General features: G+C 40.1%; 1 protein-coding gene across 2 annotated transcripts in view; it reads left to right on the top strand.

The window, feature by feature from the left end:
• cdh8 (cadherin 8) overlaps positions 1 to 20,457 on the top strand; it is a 163,338-nt gene that overhangs the window by 122,734 nt on the left and 20,147 nt on the right. For both annotated transcript variants that reach the window (XM_072464741.1, XM_072464740.1), the window contains exons 5-7: positions 217 to 384; positions 1,354 to 1,541; positions 12,885 to 13,132. In XM_072464741.1, coding sequence (XP_072320842.1) covers positions 217 to 384; positions 1,354 to 1,541; positions 12,885 to 13,132 — 604 coding nt within the window. The remainder of the gene's footprint in view (positions 1 to 216; positions 385 to 1,353; positions 1,542 to 12,884; positions 13,133 to 20,457) is intronic.

The following is a 20,457-nucleotide window of genomic DNA, read 5'->3' as shown; positions in this document are numbered from 1 at the left end:
TAATGTACAATGTATTCTGTACATAAATCTGCAGGTCATTCTTTACCAGGCATTGTTGCAACCACAAGCTAAAATAAAACCAGCAGGAGGAAGGTGGCCGTGAAGGTTACAGAGTACAGCCTCGTATTTGCATGTGAGCCGTTAAACGCCTATGCAGAGTCTATCAGTCATGTTTATAATTTCATTAATGTGTTATGAACTGTTTCCTCCCCCCAGCGACCATAAAGATTGCCCTCCACGAGATGGACCGCGAGATGAGAGAGGAGTACCTAGTGGTGATCCAGGCGAAGGATATGGGGGGACACATGGGCGGCCTCTCCGGGACGACCACCGTCACCGTCATGCTCACGGACATCAACGACAACCCGCCCAAGTTCTCCAAAAGTAAGAGAAGTGTCAGAAAAGGTATTGAAGAATAGAAAACATAAAGGCAACACTTGCACCGGTACTTACGAGCCACGGATTGTGCTGAAGTAAGAGAACCGCTACTTCAAAATGAATGCTCAAGTAAACTGTGGTGCAAGAAAATAGTAAAAGTAAGAGTAGAAAAAGTATTGGCGAAACTATTACTCAAGTAAGAGGAACTGTAACTAGGTAGACTTAACATGAGAGTTATAATTTGAAGGTGATGTAATTGGAAAGACTAAACATTAAATTACATACAAAATTGGGTATTTTTATAGGGTAGGACACAAAAATGAGAAAAACTAAATAATAGCTGAAGAAACGGTGCAACAATTACAAAAACATTTTCATTCAATACTGTCAACAGTGTTGGAAAGTACAAAAGTACATTATAGAGTGAATATTTAAGACTACATTTGATAATACATTTGAAAGCAGTATCCATACTTTCTACTCTATTACATTTTATAAAATAACTGAAAATTAAAAAAAGTACTTTTGATATGATTTTTGCACATTCAAGGTGACATCCTGAGTAAAGGTTCTAAGTTCTTGTCCAGGGCTTGAAAAAAACGCAATATAGAGAAAAGAAACAATGAGAAACCTTTGTTCTTGTATCTGTACTTTTACTTTTTACCAAAAATGCACTACTTCTTCCACCACACAAGCTGTCAACATACTCTTTTCCCCTGTATACTTACTCACAGTGGGAAGTTAAAGTTAAGGTACAATATATTATTATTTAAATTAAATATATAGTACTCAACAAGAGAATTACAATTGCTCTGAACATTGATTGAAGAATACAAAATCACACAATAAATGAAACTCGATTTGTTCTCATTTACAGAGATACATGTTATTTCAGTCATCAAACACGCTATTTACAAGTGCAATTCTCGACTAATAATGACAGTAGAAAGTAAGAGTGATTTGTTTTTTTCGCAGGTTTGTATGAGTTTGTGATTCCGGAGGACCTCCCGTTGGGGAAGACGGGTGGCAAAGTGAGGGCCAATGACAGAGACATCGGAGAGAACGCAAAGTCGATCTACAACATCATAGAGGGAGACGAACTGGGCGTATTCGAGATCGTAACGGATGGACAAACCCAAGAGGGGATTCTACGGCTCAGAAAGGTACGATAACCTTTAGTTCTAAAACATTGTCCAGATGACTACCTTTGAAACCTTATCTACCATAATGTTTGATCATTTTCATGGGTTTTGAATGGTATTTGATCAATGTTGTTGGAAGAAATACCCAAAGTAGAAATCTACAAACACTGAACCAAAAATCCAGGACTCATAGAACCGGAGTTACGTTAAGTTAGCTGAGTTTACTTGCTCCCCGCAGCGTTTTATTGGCAGAATAAAGCGCACTTGCTAGGCCTTCGTGTGTTATGTAATTGTTTTAGCTGCGGATCTCCGGCACCAGAAGCGCTTGACCCCTCCGCTGCTGCTGCTGGCCCGCATTACAGTATCTAACTCTGACTCACCCCCTTTCTTCAGCTCTCTGGGACGGCATCTGTCTCTTTTCTCCGCTCCACTCGATCCGTCCGACAATTTTAGAGTTGAATAATGGCAACATTTTCTGAGGTTACCGTGAAAAGAGAGGAACGGAGAAGATGTTGAATCCGTCTTCATCTTAAAGTCACAAACCACTCATTTGAAGACAGGGAGGTGCAGATTTTCAGCAGGGATGGTTTGAAAGAGGGGTATGGGAAGCTATTTTATGTTTTTTGTGAGAAAAGAGAATCCCACTTTGAACAGAAATGGTGGATTACGGTACAATCTGCCTTCTATTTACAACAGTATCCTCACAACTCGCTCAGGTGATCAACCCAATCAAATGCAGATCAGGCACGACCCATAATGAGGCTAAAAGGTAAAAAAAAAAGTAAAAAGGCAGGATCATTTCAGGTTAAGACTCCTCCCTTTAGGCAGGACTAGCTAACAAAGTGCACCATAAATTTCTATCTTCTCAGGCAATTACCATCACGCTGAAACTGGCTTCTGAATGGCAGTCATTACGTCTTGATTAAAAAAAAAAAAGAAGGAAAAAAACAGCATCCAGATCACTACCATTAAAACCATGTCTACCAATATGTGACAATGTTAATGCAATTCAATATCTACAACGATCGCTATCCAACAAACTATCCGTCTGAAACGTAGAAAAACGAAATAATCTACTTGTGGGTGCTTAATTGAATTGCACAGCCTCACGAGCGTTCACCTTCTGATAACAGTAAATACTTGTGATAATACGAGACGATAGATGCTCTAGGTTTGCACGACGCGCTCTTGCGAATGATGAAGCAGGTTGCAAACGGCCTCGGTTTTGCGATCGCCAGACAGCTCCGTTTCCATCACCGTTTGAGCAGATGGACCAGGCCTCCAGTCTCCTCTGGTCCTCTTTCTTCCTTTCACATTTCCATCTCGCTTTGTTTGCGGCTCCCCAAAGCCACTTCACAGGAGCAGTTGTTAGTTAATTGGTTTGCTCAAGGGTACGTTGGCAGTAATTTTTAAGCAAAGAGGAAGAAAGCGTTCTGAATGGGTTCGCAGGGCTATTCCCAGGTGCGCCGGCCGGAGGAAACGCACTAGCAACACTTCTTCTGTAACAAAGTGAATGTTTCATCTTCAGCCAAACACTTAAGTGGTTATAATGGAGCGATGCATTACGATATGTAAGTGTTCAGAAGACGAATGAATCGCAGAACTTCTCTGTGATATTGTGGTTGATTATTGTGGCGGCTTATTCTGCTAATCTATGCCACAACTTGCACTTTACAAATTGGGATCAGTGACCAACTGGTGGAAATTATGACTTGTTCTTCCAGGGTTCAAACAAGGCTGTCTTTTGTTCAGAACTAATTGAATTCAAATCCAAATGTATAAACTGTATGCAAGTCAGTTTACCATCATTTTCTTACCGTTGTCTTTGAATGTTGTCTTTTAGTTTCCCGTTTTACATACATCAGTTAGTCACATCATCATCAGAAACAATATTCATCTCACAACAGTGTTTTCTCTTTTTTAAATCTACTGTATATTATGTTCTTATTAAAAATCTCTAGTCCGCATGACCACTTCCTGACACATTTTGTTACGGAACTCACCTGGACAACAAAGGGTTTGCGCTTTTTGCACAAACAGAAAAGAAACACAGCAACTGGCACGAGCACAGTTTCGAAACAGCGTCTTAGAAGAAATGAGAAACATGTTCAATTTAGTACTTTTTTTCCCAAATCCTTTGTCGCCAAAACCCCAAATTAATTACAGACATTGCATGAAATATTCAACTATTCTTCCTTCTACATTGTTATTACTTTCTGTACATTTCTATAGCAGCGCTGCGTGTGTCTCCGCAGTACAATGACTCATGCTGAATCACAACCACCTCACAGAATGCAAATTTCCATATAACACATACAGTGGCTTGAGAAGAATCTGGAACCTTTACTCCAGCATAAACAGTTGGACGCCTTACTCGACCTCTTCTTTCCCCAACACATCACAATAAGCTCGGTTCCCGTCTGAACTTCACATCAGAACGGTACGACCTCAAAAGCCTGTCCAGATAGCTCTTTCTCTCAAGGACATCCCGGGAACATATGAATGACATTTGAAGAAGAAAAAACAAAAAAAAACGTGACAAACATCTCAGTGTTTATGTATGCATGTATTCTGTTTAAGTCTACAGATGTTTGCATATATCGGATCATACGGTGGATTGATGGATGGCTGTTCTCCCCTCTTGAGTCATGGTTCAGCTCGGCGTCGGGCCGGAAAAGCTATACATCACTCAGAGGCCCGAGCGGCGTCGTGCCATGATGTAAAATGACATTACCCCAAGGACGTGTGGTGCGACTTTGTCAAAATGTGAACAACGCGGTGCAAAAGAATGCGGGGAGCGGGAGGGCTGAGGCAATCCGGGGTGACGCAATATCCCACAGCGCCAAAATAAACTGTGCGCCAAGTGGAACGCTCTCCGTGCAGACAAAAGAAAAGACAGTCTTTCATGTGACCTGCAAATGGAGCCGTGTTTGTCCAAAGTCTGGTTGGATTTTGCTGCATCGCGTTCATTAAAAAAAAGTTTAGACTCATTCTGATTTGTATACTGTATTTTCGGGACATAAATCGCACTGGAGTATAAGTCGCACCAGTCAAAAAATGCATAATAGAGAAGAAAAAAACATATATAAGTCGTACTGGAGTATGAAATGCGTCTGCAAGTGTGAAAATAACAAATAATATCACATATAAGTCGCTCCGGAGTATAAGTATAAAAGTATAAATATAAGTATAAGTCGCATCCCAGCCAAAACTATGAAAAAAGGTGCAACTTATAGTCGTGAAAATACGGTATATGTTTCCCCAATAAGTCTTAGTAACTAAAACTGTAATACTACATTGTGATTACTTTGGTCTTTGGTATCTTTGTCCCTAACAAGTGTTTTATAACTGCCAAAATACATGTGACAAGATAAAATATATTATTGCTTTGAATGGAACGTTCCTGTCCAGGTTAAAGGTCAGATCTGTGGAGAGGCAAGCCTATTCACTGTAAGAATGCAGATGTTTAAAATCTTCTCAGTTATGAAACACCTGCTATTGAATAAATGTGAGATAGATACGGTAAGTTTCATGTGGAATAAAGTTAAACATTCCAGACACATCAAAACGATCTCCAAAGAGACAAGCACTACACTAAGAAAATAAAGTGCACCTTAACGCATTAATGTTCATGTCACGTTGCAGGAGTCAGCACTAAATAGACAATAAACTCCCCATATCTGAGATAGCATTTGGACATTTCAGTAGCAAAACATAATCACTTCAGTCACTTTGGTCCTATAAGACGTTTAATCATAACACAATTAAACGCTACATTTTCCCCTGGTCAGTTTTACACGATAGACATAAACCAATGTTGAGTCTTGTAAAATTAAATTAAATTGTGTATGTTAACAGAACAGCAAAAGGTAAAAACGCGGTATCGACTAAAACAGTGTATTATGAGATGAAAGTGAATGTTTTCAGTCTGCTCCGACTCAAAAACAATTTTGTGCAGAGCCCCCAGCTTTGTGTTTTACATCTCTCCCGACGCCGCTTTCCCAAAGACCCAAAAATCAGCGCTGCTTTCCAACGTATTACACCGGCACCGCAGAATAACACAAGAACTCTTTAACTCCTCTCCCCAGACACGCCCTGTCCTCGTCCGCACTGGCGCACGTCTGCGGAGCGCCACCTGACACGGGACTGAAATTATGAAAGACTTTTACAGCAAGGTTAAAACTTATTGATCTAAGTGTGGCTTGAGAGGCAGAGCAGGCCAGAGATTGTGTGGTGTTTGGGCTCCCAGCGTTTTATCTGGCAGCCCTCAGGCCCGTCGAGGGATGTTAGCGCGGCGCTGAGCCTTCACCCCTGAAGCCAGCACTGAACTTTGAAGTCTCTCAATGGCCTCTGTGTACATACTGATGTGATGCCGGAGTGAGGGAAAGGCACGGACAATGACCCAGCGGGATTGTGGGTAGGACATGACAGGCGTGGGGAGAGAGACAGAAGGTAGAAGGATGCGCGCGTTGTTGAAGGTAGTCGGGCTGTTGCTAAATGATGGTAGAATTATATCAAACTGCTTGCTTTGGATGTTATGGGGAAGAAATCAAGTTTTCTGCATATTTTTTACGTTCTCCTTAGGATGAACAACAACAACAACACTTAAAATAGTGTTTCTTTTTCCAATGGATGACAGCAATAGCCCTAATTGTTGGAAGAATTGTTAGAAGAGTATACCTACTTTTATAGGAAAACCACCTCAAGTTATGTAAGTTTGCAGCAAATTGTAAGTGTATTTCAGCATTTTTAACATCATAACAATAGGAATAGGAACAGCTGAATCAGGCCAGCTCAAGATCATTGTCCCTGTGGGTCAAATGTAAAGACACATTGTCCATACAGAGGTATACATAAGTGTGCCTTACCCCTAGAAGCAAATTAGATCTATATTCGACCGCATTTATCCTTCAATTTGGTTCCCTATTTTGTTTCATGCAATTAACATAACATTGTAGGACTATGTGTTTGTGAACCTAACCTTCAGTTGTCTGGATTGAACAGTTTTGGGGGGAAAAGTTCATTTTTCCAAGCGTTGCGATTATTATAGAAGGGTTAAGTTTACAGTTTACATTTCAAACATTGGCATTTAAGAGAAGATGGAAATATAAATTGCAAAACATTACAACATATATTTCCGAATGTATTTATTAGAGTTCTAAACAGCAGGGTTTGCAGGCTCTATACATAATAAGACAGGATATGTGGTTGTTTGCAGAGGAAATACATGATGTAAAATTGACTTCCTCATTAGTTTTGCTCAAAGTTGCATTTTCATTGATTCATGCAAGCTTGAATAAAACTGTTTTGTCCTGCACTTCTCAGAAAAGTTCAGTTTTGGTCATATGTGTGGGATAAACAAAATGCCACATAGACATTTTGAACAAACAAAGGAATAAATGAATTGACGCTGCTTGTTTTGAACAGGAAGTCAGTGGTCCAGTTTCAATCACAAAGCCATTTTAGATCAATTTTGTGGTTTACAAAGGACAAAATATAAAATAATGATGTATGTATGTTGTAGTTTAATATTAAATACCTGGGAAAAAGCAGGATATCTAATTGTAGCTATTGCGACCTTTTAAATAGTTTTTTTTATTTAATTGCGATAACGTTTACAGCCTTAGCATGGAAAAAAAGCGGGCAATTAGCGAAGTCTTTCTTTGATTTCAATTAAGTTCTGAAATTGTTTAAAATCCAATGGAAAATGCATAAACAAGATAAACAAAATGCCACGTAGACATTTTTGAACAAACAAAGGGATAAATGAAAACACGCTGCTTGTTTTGACTTGTTTTGAACAGGAAGTCAGTGGACCAGTTTCAATTACCAAGCCATTTTAGATCAATTTTGCGGTTAACAAAGGACTAAATATAAAATAATGACATACGTATGTTGTAGTTTAATATTAAATACCTGGGGGAAAAAACAGGATATGTACTATTTAAATAATTTGAGCTATTGCGACCATTTAAATTGTTTTTTTTTTTTATTTGATTGCGATACAGTTTGCCCCTCTAGCATGGACAAATAAGCGGGCAATAAAGTAATAAACAAATTAAATCTTTCTTTGATTTCAATTAAGTTCTGAAATTGTTTAAAATCCAATGGAGAAAAAAAATCCTTACTTACAATTTGAGCGGAATGAAAGGGGTTAACGCCATAATCCTCCCCTCTGTACATCAAATACTAAACATATTAATAGCAAATAGCAGTTCAAACCCACTAGCTGATCTATGAGGGTGAAAACAGCCTGGGACACTCAGCCTGGCTTTGCGTTTCCTCATGAATCTTGTATTAATCAACAGTCGCTTCATGCACAGCACTACATCATGCATACTAATACGAATCAAAGTGGTTGTCCCTAGATTACTCAGAGCTCATATGTGCCCCCGTTGAATTAATCATTCGCACGGTTCACAATGAAATCCTATACGAAAAAAGAAACAAACAAAGACTTCCATTATTAAAACGTACAGCACGCCAAAAGATGTAGCGCATATTAGTATGTGTTTTTAATTGTCATTGTAAGTAATCAGAGTTCAAGAAGGACGGGCTGTTTGGAGTGTTGTTTTTCCCGGGCACTCGAGCGGAAGTGGTGTAATTAAATTTGCTATCAACAGTCGGTAGCCTCCTCTCACCTTGCTCCGTCATGTTAGGACACACCGCAAACAAACAGGAGTCCGTCGCACGCGTTGTCGAGTAGGATTACCGCCACGACGAAACGGAACGCGGCAATTAGTCAATGCATTCCGGCAGAACGATCCGTGCTTTTGTCATTATTGTGAATATTGGTTACGAAATGAGCATCGGTTCACAGCCCATTAAAGCTTGTGAACGTAATCGAGGCAGCGATGCTTTTAGAAGAGGATAAATGTGTCCGTGGCGAAGATTGGGTTTGGTTTCTCGAATAGAAATGGAAAAGATGGTCGTGTCAAGTAGGGTTGTAGTGATTAATCGACTAATAGTGATGAATTGATATATAAAAAAAATATTGTAATTGTGTTCTGGACAATACTCTGAAACACATACGGGAATAACTTTTAAAGACTGGGGCATTACAAAATCAAAATGTCAAAAAAGTCATAAATATTCACTATCTATAAGCCTTCGAGCACCATATGTCAACCTTTATTTGGTTAGAAATGCATTTATGAAGTCTCAATATACAATAGAAATAATGGCTTGACAAGTCGACTAAACAAAAAAAGAATCTTGTTGATTACTAAAATAATTGTTATTGACAGCCCTAATGTCAAGACACACTTTTTAAGCAATGGCATCACAGTTTATACAAAGTCCAAATTTTAGAGACTGCGGAAAAAACATATATCTTTTTAATATTAGAGAAAATGTTTCAAAAATGTGGAACATGTAGGGATATTTGGACAGCTCCATGCAAGGTTGCCCCTGTGAATAACATTGTTGGTGATTGTGTAATGCTCCCTATGGCTTGAATTGCCAATACGCTGTGAGTGGAATCCCAAGGACACAATGTGAATATCACTCAGTTTTGCAAGAAGTCATTTGCCAACCTCCAGCCAGAAACGCACTTACTTAAGCCTTAGAAGAACCTTTTCCCCCGTATTATTCATTCATGTTTCTATGTGAGAGACCATGGTAGTTTAACCTGTCAGATTTCTAAAGTGCCAGGGCCGTTTCTAGCGTTTTCAGGGTCCTGCGCAAGACTTTTCGAAGAGGCCATTAGCTTGTCACAATTGTAACCTACTTGCTTTTATGATCCATGATTTGTTGGACTGATTGCGTTTTATTGGCGACCTATATTTACTCTCTGCAGGAAAAGAAAGCATATTGGTTATTTATTCGATGCATTATGTATTTATACGGTGCCTTTTTCTTCAATATATATACTTAAATCAATTGGATTTATTTTCGCAGAGTCCAAAATCAAAGCAGCAGTCGCAGAGCTTTAGGAAATTGTTGATTGTCGTTGTGGCTGATAAGACGCCTTCTGTTGCTAAGACACTGACCAACTGGATCAGTTTAAAATAAAAATCTTACTGTTCGCATGAACATAATAGTTAGGACTGCGCTCAATATATCGATATTGTGACATACCGTGATGGACTATGTGTATTGATACAGAGATATGCATTGTGTTACGCTAAAAACAACATTAAGTCATTAGAAATAGCAAAGTTACACTCTGAACTTACAGACTGCTGAAACAAGGCTGAATCTGAAGAGCTGAAAATGTGACTTCATCATAGGACAGTTGGTATTCTGATATTGAGGACAGTGTGAATATGAAATTCTAATGCATTTTGTTGTTCTACTTAATCAAAACATACATTTTAGTAAACTTTTAACATCGGTTTTAAGGAATATCGTGAATCAGGATGTGTATCAAGTATCGGGATTCGTATCGTATTGTGGACCCTGTGTCGGGATACGTGTTGTATCGTGAGGTACTAGGCAATACCCAGCCCTAATAATAGTCTACATACTTGACTACTGACTACATACTACTTACTATTGACTACATACTACTTGCTACGATCTTTCTGAGCCTACCAACACAATTCACAAGCTTTTCTGCCCGTCCCTACTGCTTGCAAGTTGACTGGCTCTGTCCGTGGCCAGCCTGTGCGCTTTCTCAGCACAGACGGCCCAAAGTGAGACAGTGAGAAGTCGAGGTGGTGGAGGCGGCCCCGGGTGAGTGGGGGGGCGCTCTCATTTCTCGCACTGAGCCTTGAAGAGAGGTTTCATGGGATACGGGCCGTCTAGCACTGCCCCGACCGCTCCCGCTCCTATAAGGCCCTCTGGCTGTTCACGCCACCCCACAACGGGACCCGCTCCGCCCCACTGCCCCGCCGCCCACCTCCTTCCTGGCCTTGCACTCGCCTCGCTAACCTTTCCCTTCATCTGTCGCTCCTCTGCGCTCGCCACTCTCCCCGAGCCACCTCAAATCGCCCCAAGCACCAAGGCCCTACTTTTGATTTCCCTATAAATCCTGGTTATGGAGTGTGAAAGTGACTTGATCCCATTATTCTGGCAGGATGAAACGAGTAGAGGTGATTCGACGAGAAATTGTGACAGTCTGGGGAGGCCCACATGTAATATTGTAACTTGTCTTTATCTTTAAATATTAACTCATGGCCTTAGGTAAATGAATTATGAGCTGCGAGCGGTGTAAACAATGATTACACAGACGCAGCAGAATGACACTTTGTACTATCACATGTTGTGATATTTTATTTGGAAAGTTGCCGCTTCTGTTGACAGTCTTGGAAAAGAAGGTCTCTAATTTGAGGTGTGTGTGTGTGTGTGTGTGTGTGATGCCGGGTTGAAAGCTTTAATAATCAGCTGTCAGAGAGAGCATTCAAAGTCAGATCTGGGCACTCTTGAGATGTGAGATATTGGGAAATAGCTCATAGCTCAACAACAAATTAGATTTATCAGCTTTTGTTGATCAAATAACATTTGACTTTGCAATATTTCAAGTTGCTCGCAGACATATTTTTACAGAGTTTATTTGGCATTTGTGTCGTTTGTATGTCTTATGAATGTACGAAATCCTTCTGTGTTAATTAAAAATACGCCAACTCAAAAGGTTGAATTCAGGTTGTCAGGATTTCAGCTGAAGCGACAGAAGAAGCCATGAAAACTTCAAGAGGGATACACATTTTCAAAGGAAACGTTCAACTTTAAATCCAGAAATGTTCATCTTAAATGATTTTTCAGCCCACAGCTTGGTAAAATGCATCGCCCCTGTTAAGTGCACAAAATACATGTTGTCCCTGAATAAATGATACATGTTTGGCTAAAATGGGTATTAATTTGTGCTGTTGGGGAAGAATGGTATCAAACTTTATGCTTGTGTTCTTTCATGTAAATAGGTCAAACAACAACAGATATTAAAGACACAGAAGCTGACAAAATTTAAAACCGAACTAGCTGACGTTAAACTGTTTGCAACGGTCCAAACATCCATACATTTTCTTCCGCGTGGCCATGGCAAAAGACAAACTTATATTTCACTCTTCTTGCCACAGATTTCAGAAGCCAGAGCGGTTTTCACCATCACGGCAAAGCTAACAACAACTAGCGCAATAACAGAGTACTTCCTAGTTAATACGCCATGCAGACAGCACACAGCGGTCTCATTTTGATCCACATTACAGGATATTTTGCCTGATTTAGCCCCTAATTTGCTTCTCCCTGACTTCATGGAGGCGTGACCTGAGTTCGGATCTTTTTAAGCAATTTTTAAGCTGCTGTGCTCTTTATGTTTCATGTGTCAGCACGACAGCTGTGATATGAGACCCATAAAACAACACAACTACAGCAACAGCCGAGCAGAGCGTCAGGCGCGAACAGAGTGACAAACACACGAGATACAAACACTGGAAAGAGTAAAAGCTAAATTATTACAGAGCTCTCGTAAAGCTCTAAAGTGAAACTGCAGCGTTCTCACCCATGTCCACAATTGACACCCTTTCCACAACACACCGCTATTAATACAGTTTTAATACTGTTCAAACATCAAACAGTGAGAAAAAGGAGAAAGTAGTAGTGCATGTTTGCTACAGAAAACATGACTCTTTCTGTGCAAAATATTGTTTTGATCCACGTTGCATTAAATAATAACGGCACAGTTTTGACTTCGGCATCTAAACTTGAAGTGCAATGCTCTGATCGTTTTGGACACTTTGTCATCTCAAAGCTGCAAAGTCGCTTTACTCTGGACAGGAAACTGCTTTGTAAGCTCGCAACTTTTGGCTCTGTCGTTTGCACTCGGACGATCATGAGATTTAAAACCTGATACGATTTTCTTCAAGTCTGTGGCCCCGGCTTTTTGTCTCTTGTTTATAAACCGTTTAAGACTAAAAAATCCTTTAGTAGTGTTTCAGCCTTAAGAGTTGATTTTACAATTAGATTAAAAGAAAAAAACTACCATATATTATAAGTCGCACCTTTTTTCATAGTCTTGGCCGGTGCGCGACTTATACTCCAGAGCGACTTATATGTGATATTATTCATTATTTTCACACTGGCAACTGCAAGAGGGCTCTCTAGGCACTTCTTCTACCTCCTGAGTTTGTGGAGTTGTTTAGAAGTGACACAGAGGAAGAAGAATTCAATGGATTTAGTGATTTGGGGTAATACTGATGCTTTGGTAAACTTGTTAGCATGTTCTTTATGCTATAGTTATCTGAATAACTGTTAATATGTTACGTTAACACTTACCACAGTTCCGTCTGTGCGTCATGTGTTAGGTGTTAGCGTTATCGTATGCTAACGTTAGCATACGATTTTGGGATGTCACATGAAACCAACCCATTACAAAAACGTACGTATGCATAAAAACATGTATCCACGTATTCCTTCTTTGTCTTGCAGCCGTTGGATTACGAGACCAGACACGCCTACACGCTCAAAGTAGAGGCCGCCAACATGCGCCCATCCCCGACCGGAGACATGCCGTACAAAGACACGGCCACGGTGAAGATCGTGGTGGTGGACACGGACGAGCCCCCCATTTTCGCTAAACCCACCTACACGCTGGAGGTCAATGAAAACGCGCCCATCAACACCGTGATCGGCTCCGTCACCGCCCGGGACCCCGACTCTTCTGGAAGTTCCGTGAGGTAACGTGACGCTTTTTGCTGTAAAATATCAGAAGTGTCAGGTGAAATGGGTGCAGTGTTTTTGAGGCACTGTAGTTTATCTCAAGCAGAAACTAACCTACTTTTCTCTGGGGTTACGGAATATACTAAAACATATTTTGTATTGAGTTTGTATTGTCTGTAGATTGATAATATACAAAAGCATTAATCTGTAGGACAGTTGGAAAGTTGGATCTTATATCTTTAGAATGGTCTAATCAATATTAGACTTGTATAAAACCACATTGTAACGATAGTAAAGAAAGTATTATTATTTTGTGTTGCAAACAGTCTATTGTCTTAAAATAAAACAAAACAAAAATGTTACAGATATTTAAAACCAGTATCTCTAATAATGATATTCCTGGATTTATTAAGCTAAAAAGTCTAGTTAAGTCAATTTAAAATGTTATACAATGAAGTCATATTATTATTGTGCTCAAGGATATTCAAAAATCCAACGATGAACTGTGATATTCACTTCGTATTGACTGATTGCCAAGATAAGTTTTTCTTTTGTATCTTGGCTTTTTCTTGGCGTTCCAAAAACTGACAAATTATTCCTGAACATATTAGTACTGCCTCCAGTTTATTGATCCTGTCCTGATTTGTTGTACGTGATGTGTTGGCTTTTAGAGTTCAAATGAAACTCTTGCCACTAAGACAACAAGGATATTCATGTGGCAATGTTAATACAAAAGAAGTAATACATTGTACCTCGTGTGACTGCCCCGCGATATATTGTTGCTATGACTTTTATTCTGGAACACACAAGAAGGGCACCTTGAGGATAGGTTATTCAGGCAATTTCTCTGCCTCCATCTTGGCATTTCATTAAGTCTCCAGTGACTCGGTGACCGCATTCCCGGGACAACACTCAACAAGTTTTGTGTAATTGCGGAGGTGGTTTTGCTAGATTGGCTCGGCAGTGGCACGGCCAGTTCATTTGGATTCGTATATATATATTTTATTTTTGGGCGCATCCTCATGTTTAGTGATGAGACTGCCAGGGGGGACGGAGCGGCGAGGTTGCGTGGCCTGGCGTCCATCCCCAGGTGAGAGGGAAGTGTGTTTTATGTATAATGACATATTTCGCCTCCATGTGCCCTTGTTCCTTACAACGATGCTTCCAAGTTTGAGATGTTTTGGGGCAGCCAGTTTGCAAGGACATCGAGTAACAAGACTCTTTCCAGCATTTGGATCGTTAAGGGTCGAAAAATCTAACTGGCTCAATCTATTAGACTTAAATATTCCAACTGAGAATATGAGCTACCTCCATGTGACCAATCATTCAAGTTCCAGATTTCAGAAGTTCAAAAAACGGTATTTGGTTGATACATAATCCATTTGACTCTTATTATTCAACCATTCCAGTGTTTTTAAATAGAACTCTGGGATTCTAAAGGCTGGTACAGTTACAGTTATGTTGGCTCTAATGCATTTTTAAAGGGGGAGTTAGTGGCCAAACGTAGCAAACTATGACAAACCATGGTACAGCCATGGCAACCACACGGGAGTAACATCAGAGCCTCATGAGAAAACATTACTGTGTACGTAGAAGTGCTTAGCATAGTTTGGGCTAGTTAGAGTGGCGCAAGAATTAGCATGAGTGCTAACGGCCACATAATGAAAATATACATATACCGCAGATCGAGCATGTATTTTGGAACTTTAAAAACTGGAGCTGGAAGTTAGATATTAATTTTTAATTGGCTACTATTAGGCCAAATTTAACAAATATTTCAACATCAATCATTTGTCTACAATTGTGAACATCTATGTTGTTATTTATGTAGTTTTTATAAGTGTGTAGCTGTGTAGTTATTTTAAACACGTCATTCCTGGAAGGATCTACTGTCTACAGTAAACTAATCTCTGGCATTTCTTGTTTTTGTTCTTGAGCGAGACACTTAAATGCACTTGCTTTATCACTGGACCATCTGAGCCACTCCCCTCGGGCAGGAGGCCACTCCCCTCGGGCAGGAGGCTACTGTCCATCTGCACCAGAACCTCCCGCCACAAGAATGGTTCTTACCCTCTGCCGTTTTTACTCTCTGCTTTTTTTAATGGCCGTGGCTGGAGAGCCGCGGCGCGGTCAAATGGCCGCGCAGTTTCAGGGACCGCGGCATTTCGCTTATAGCCCGTTATAGCCTCATGGCTAACCCTAAGCTTAACCTTAACCCTAACCCTAACCCTAACCTTAACCTTAACCTTAACCTTAACCTTAACCCTAACCCTAACCCTAACCTTAACCCGGCGCGGTCTAAAACGGCGCTAAAACACGGTCAAATAGCGGCGCAGTTTCAGGAGCCGCGGCGCGCGGCCGGCACAAAAATAACATGGCAGTTTCGGCCGCGCGCCACGGCTCTGTAGACACTCCCTTTTTTAATACATTTTTACACATTTTATTTTGCATGCCCTTATTTTATTATAACGTAATGCTAAAGCAAGTTCCTAGTTTGTGAAATATTCACTGACAATGATTGATTGAAGGTGGTTTAAGGCCATTTTCTCCCAGTTTCAAACCCCATTTTTTTCTAATCAGTCCATTTTTTTTTGCGCAGTGTAAAACAGATTTATTTAAAGAACGTTCATATCATGTGTGGGTGTGTAAATTACTTTTAGCTCGTGACTCAATATTTGTTTGTCCTAATTTGTGTCTCATTGGGTGTTTTGTGAATTAAACTGCACACATTAGTACATGTTGAAGACAGGCCCCTGCTGAGCTGCCCTGCACTGTCCATCATAGACGTATTAACACAAAATTATTATAACTTCCCTAGAGGCCCTTTTTTACTCATGGTCTTCATCATACTTTTAATGACCAATTTTGCAGAGAGGTTGTTATTTTCGGAATGGATTTTTGCCTGTGGGACAGTTTTCAACAGTCAAAAAATGAAATAAAAAATCCCCACCGTGGCCAAAGCTTTGTAGAGTGGTTAGCCATTTTATAAAGCTTATGCACCAACCTTCAATTTTGTGTTTAATCTTCAAACAACATCAGAAATAATACGTCACATTACTGCTCTGCCACGTCCAGATCAACAAACAGGCTCGCAGATTGCCCAATGACTCACATTTCGTCACGACAAATCGCAATCGTACCTCAAACACGCCACTCGCCACTCGCTTTGACCTTTTAAGTCTGCGGGCCTTTTCCTCTGCATTGCTGGAGATGACCGTGATCTATCGCCGATGCCACGTCTTTACTTTTGTGAGAAGACGGATGAAATAATCCATTGTCGTGGAGGGTTTAACATGATGCATTACCCACACCAAAGAGCATTTGATTTTACTTCAAGCCCAAAAGTCTGCTCTTGGCCCTGTTCTGCGGCGAGCTCCGGGCTGATAAAATGATTACAGCCTGCAAGATTTTAATCCCGGCAGCTAAAAAGACTGACGGAGGGCCATCGCTGAATAATGCCTCTTACAAGATCAGATGGGTTTAATAATAAATCTCCCCAAAGACAATAGGCAATTTATGGACTTGGCAATGCACGAGCAAGATACCAGCTGTAAAACATGATTTGACTGTGTAATAACTATGATGTAAATGCTGGGTAACACTGTAGAACAAGTACAAGGTATTAGTGCAGGGGGAAAGTACTTTCAAATGTATTTTAAAACGTAATAACGGGACAGCCTCTGTGCGCACCCAACTGACACTGACAGAAGTGACACTGTGTAGCTCCTTGCACTGATGTATCGGATGTGAAGGATTGTGTACTTTTTCTTGTTCAAGCGACTGCTACAAACTGAATTGTTTTCAGAGCATATTCATTGCATGAAAAATCTAGTGCTTTATTCTGGATAACTTAAAATACTTTCAGATTGTGTTTGATTAAATTATAGTGGCGAAACAGAACATAGGATTAAAGCAGCTTTCTGTTTGTAATGTATTTATTTATCACTGATTAGACACAAACATTGCGTCTGCCATGTTTTTTCTCTAATGCCGTGCAGCTTGAAGACTATTTTGTGATCAAATACCGCAATGTATTCCTCTGATTTATGAAAAGTGAATACCACCAAAAGAAAGTGTAACTGTTCCAGAATAACGTCACTTTAGTATTCTGAATACATGATACACTGGATACACATATGTAGTTATTTCCCAAAAGTGTGTATTATTGACAGGTGTAATATACATGAATTATAGAGAAAATAAGACCAAAGATCAAATGTTCTAGACTAATGTTATTATTTCACTTACAACATGCACAGTCAAGGATATTTCCTTTACATGTTGCTGTATCTAAACATATTTTGAGACTCACACAAATTATAAAACAAGCCAGTTTGCTTAGAAAACAGAAACTTCCTTCATCATAAGTACATAACACCCCCATCCTTTGATCAAATGTTGCTATGGAAATGAGAACAGACTTTTTGTGCTGCGTCTCATCATCATTCAAGGTAGTATTTTCTGTACTTCATCCAAGAATCCTCTATATGAAATCCCTGTTGTCCTTCATGCCCAAATCTGCAACGATACAACAAATCAGTAAGTAAAGTGAAAATGCCTGTTATTTTGACGATGGCAGAATGTGGCAAAAGCGTGGACGGGGCTCTCCAGTCGACCGCCATGGTTACAATCTCTCCCTCCCTGTCTCTATCTCACCCCTCATCTCTTTCTTTCGATCTCTGTGGCTCGCCCACACCCAAATCATCGACCCCCTCTTCCTCCTCCTCCTCCTCCACCTCCTCCTCCCTCCCGCACACGCCATCATCCAGCCCTCCCGTCACCACTCGAGCAGACCGACGCGACCCGACCGCGCAGAGTGGTGGGCTGCCATGTCCTTTTGCGTTGAGGACACAAACAAGCCCTCAGCTGTACTTAATGCGTCCAACCAACAAGCAGTTTCAGGTGCACTCCATGAAATGTCTCCCCCGCACACTCTCCCTCCGCGCGCCACGTACGCTGTGGTTTTCTACCTGACCGACCGCGAATGAAATGCAATGCGACATCTGGCAGTCACTATAAGGTGCTCCGGCGTGAACCGAAACGGCTAGTTCAATAATAGATAATGGAGGCGGGAGAGCACGCCGTATACAACACTCTGATTATGGCAATTGTTGTTTCCAGTGTATGTCGGAAAACAGAGTAATTTCTTTGAACCGATTTCAGACGGATAGACGAGCTCGGTGAGATGTACACTGTGTAGGATCGTTTAAAAATGTGAAAAATTGTTACCTTGTTAGTCGTGTTATGATCTTTTTTTTATTTTTTTCTGTCTATGAAACCAGATTTCCATTCAAATTGATTTATATTTTAAAAATCCAAGTAATATAAGACACAAAGTTGTCATAAGTTGTCACAAATTTCTGTTTTACTTTTTGAAGGTACATTATGAAACTTTTCTGTGTGTCTCAATGGAAATTGCTTTGCATGGAATGTTTTAAACTTCTATTCAAACTAATTTAAAAAATCTATCTTGCATTTTTTAATTATGCATATTTGCTCAAAAACACTCTGAAAACAGCCTTGGCCTGGTGGCGCCTCCTGTTTGTCTACCGTTTGGTAAAAGACTGTAGGCAAAGCAATAACATCGCCATGGAGACAACCAAGTGGGCCCCACACCAGAATGACCTTACTAACAATGTTTTGGCAATGTTGATGTTATTATTTGGACAGATTCTAGCTAAACTAAAGCTCGGATACATTTTAAGTAATGCCACAAAATAGGTTTGTCATCAGTTCTCTACATTTTCCTAGTTTTTTCATGGAATTCTTGCTTTGTCTGGGCCGTACTGAACCTCTTTTTTGTCTGTAAGTCCAGTCAATGATTGTTTCATTAGTAAATTAGATGATTATTATCTCAGTAATCGATTGGCTGCTACTAACTTGTTTCAGCCCTTGTTTTCATCCACTATATTTTCATTGTTTTTTTTTTAATATCCCTTAACCTGGATCCAGGCTTGTCCAGTCTTAGACATATTTTACACTCCTCTTTGTGAAGAAAATATTATCTGATTGGTAAAAAAGAGCATGACAAATCCCCCCTCAAACAATGCTCTTCTGAAACCTGGTCAGCAGAAGGAAAAAGCTGCATTAGTTTCATATTGTGATGCTCCCTGTGGGCTAAGTGACCTAATAACAAACAGGAATGTCATACCGCTTTTTCTTCCTCTGTGGAAAACAATAGAGCATATAACACATATATACTGTACTGTAGATTTCACCTCTGCCAGCTCCACCCGCACTTCACCCATTCCACCACATAGATAACCCTCAGCAGTTACTCTTATATATATATTTTAAAAAAGCAAAGGAGGTAAACAACTACGTGAACACACACATACTGCTATTGCTTACTCTTTAGGCCACTCTGACAGATCAGCAAAGTCGCCGCTCTCCCCTGGGTGCCCAGAAAATGTTTAGCCCACTAACTTCCATCTGCAAGAACACTGCGCTGTGCTAAATGCATCGAATCGTAACTAAGCACTTTGTAAACAATAAGCAATTCTGTAGAGCAATGGGTACGCAGTGTGGGATGCTGGGAAGACTTTTGCTCGCATAAAACCAAGTCCTTAAGCCCTGCAAACTGTTAAAGTTGCAAATATACTCGTTTTGCAGTTACGGGGCAAATGCTCTATTGTAGCTAGTTTTGGAATCTTCTAAACAGAACATGTTGTAACATTTGCTGAGGCAGGAACAGTCAGATTTTCTAATTTCGGCGAGTAAATAATGTGTTTTGCTCTGACAATAGTAATAATTTCCGCCAGGTCTCCCAGCAAGTTGTTTTTCTTCTCTTTCCCACCGTTTTTCAGACAATATTTTGTGTCTTGAAATAATCCATCCAAAAGACCAAAAAAAGCTCAAGGCATGTCGCAATGGCCGTCATGCATCACTGATATTAATAAGATCTAAAATTGCTCAAAATTGCTGTATGGCCGTGTCAGTAAAATAAGTAGCCTGGAGTGGTTGGCGGTGGTGCAGGTTTTTGGGGCAGGCTCAAAATGTTGTATACAGGTATTCCAGGAGATGTCCTCAAATAACCTGTGTATTCCTTTCAAATGTAGTTAGAATTCGGACTATATATGAAAATAAACAAGTTATAATGTCCAAGAGTACCCTCACGTTCTCTGATTTAGCCTTTCTGCGAGCCAAGTTCTAATTTCTTCCTATTTTTGCACTAGGAATGTCAAGCTTATTAGGTTCATTGATAATCGTGATTATTCAGGTCACGGTATAATCGTAAATACCCCAAAAAATAATAATCGTGACAATTTTAGAAGCAAAATCAAGTATTTTGTACAATGTATAGCCCAAAAAATAGACCTAAATGTAAAGAATAGTTTTTATC

This window comes from Eucyclogobius newberryi, unplaced genomic scaffold (genome assembly GCF_026437365.1).
Source record: "Eucyclogobius newberryi isolate DKJ021-1_F unplaced genomic scaffold, fEucNew1.0.hap1 SCAF_5, whole genome shotgun sequence".
NCBI lineage: Eukaryota > Metazoa > Chordata > Actinopteri > Gobiiformes > Gobiidae > Eucyclogobius > Eucyclogobius newberryi.
Note: the sequence above shows the minus strand (reverse complement) of the source record. Positions and strands in the feature narration are given on the sequence as shown.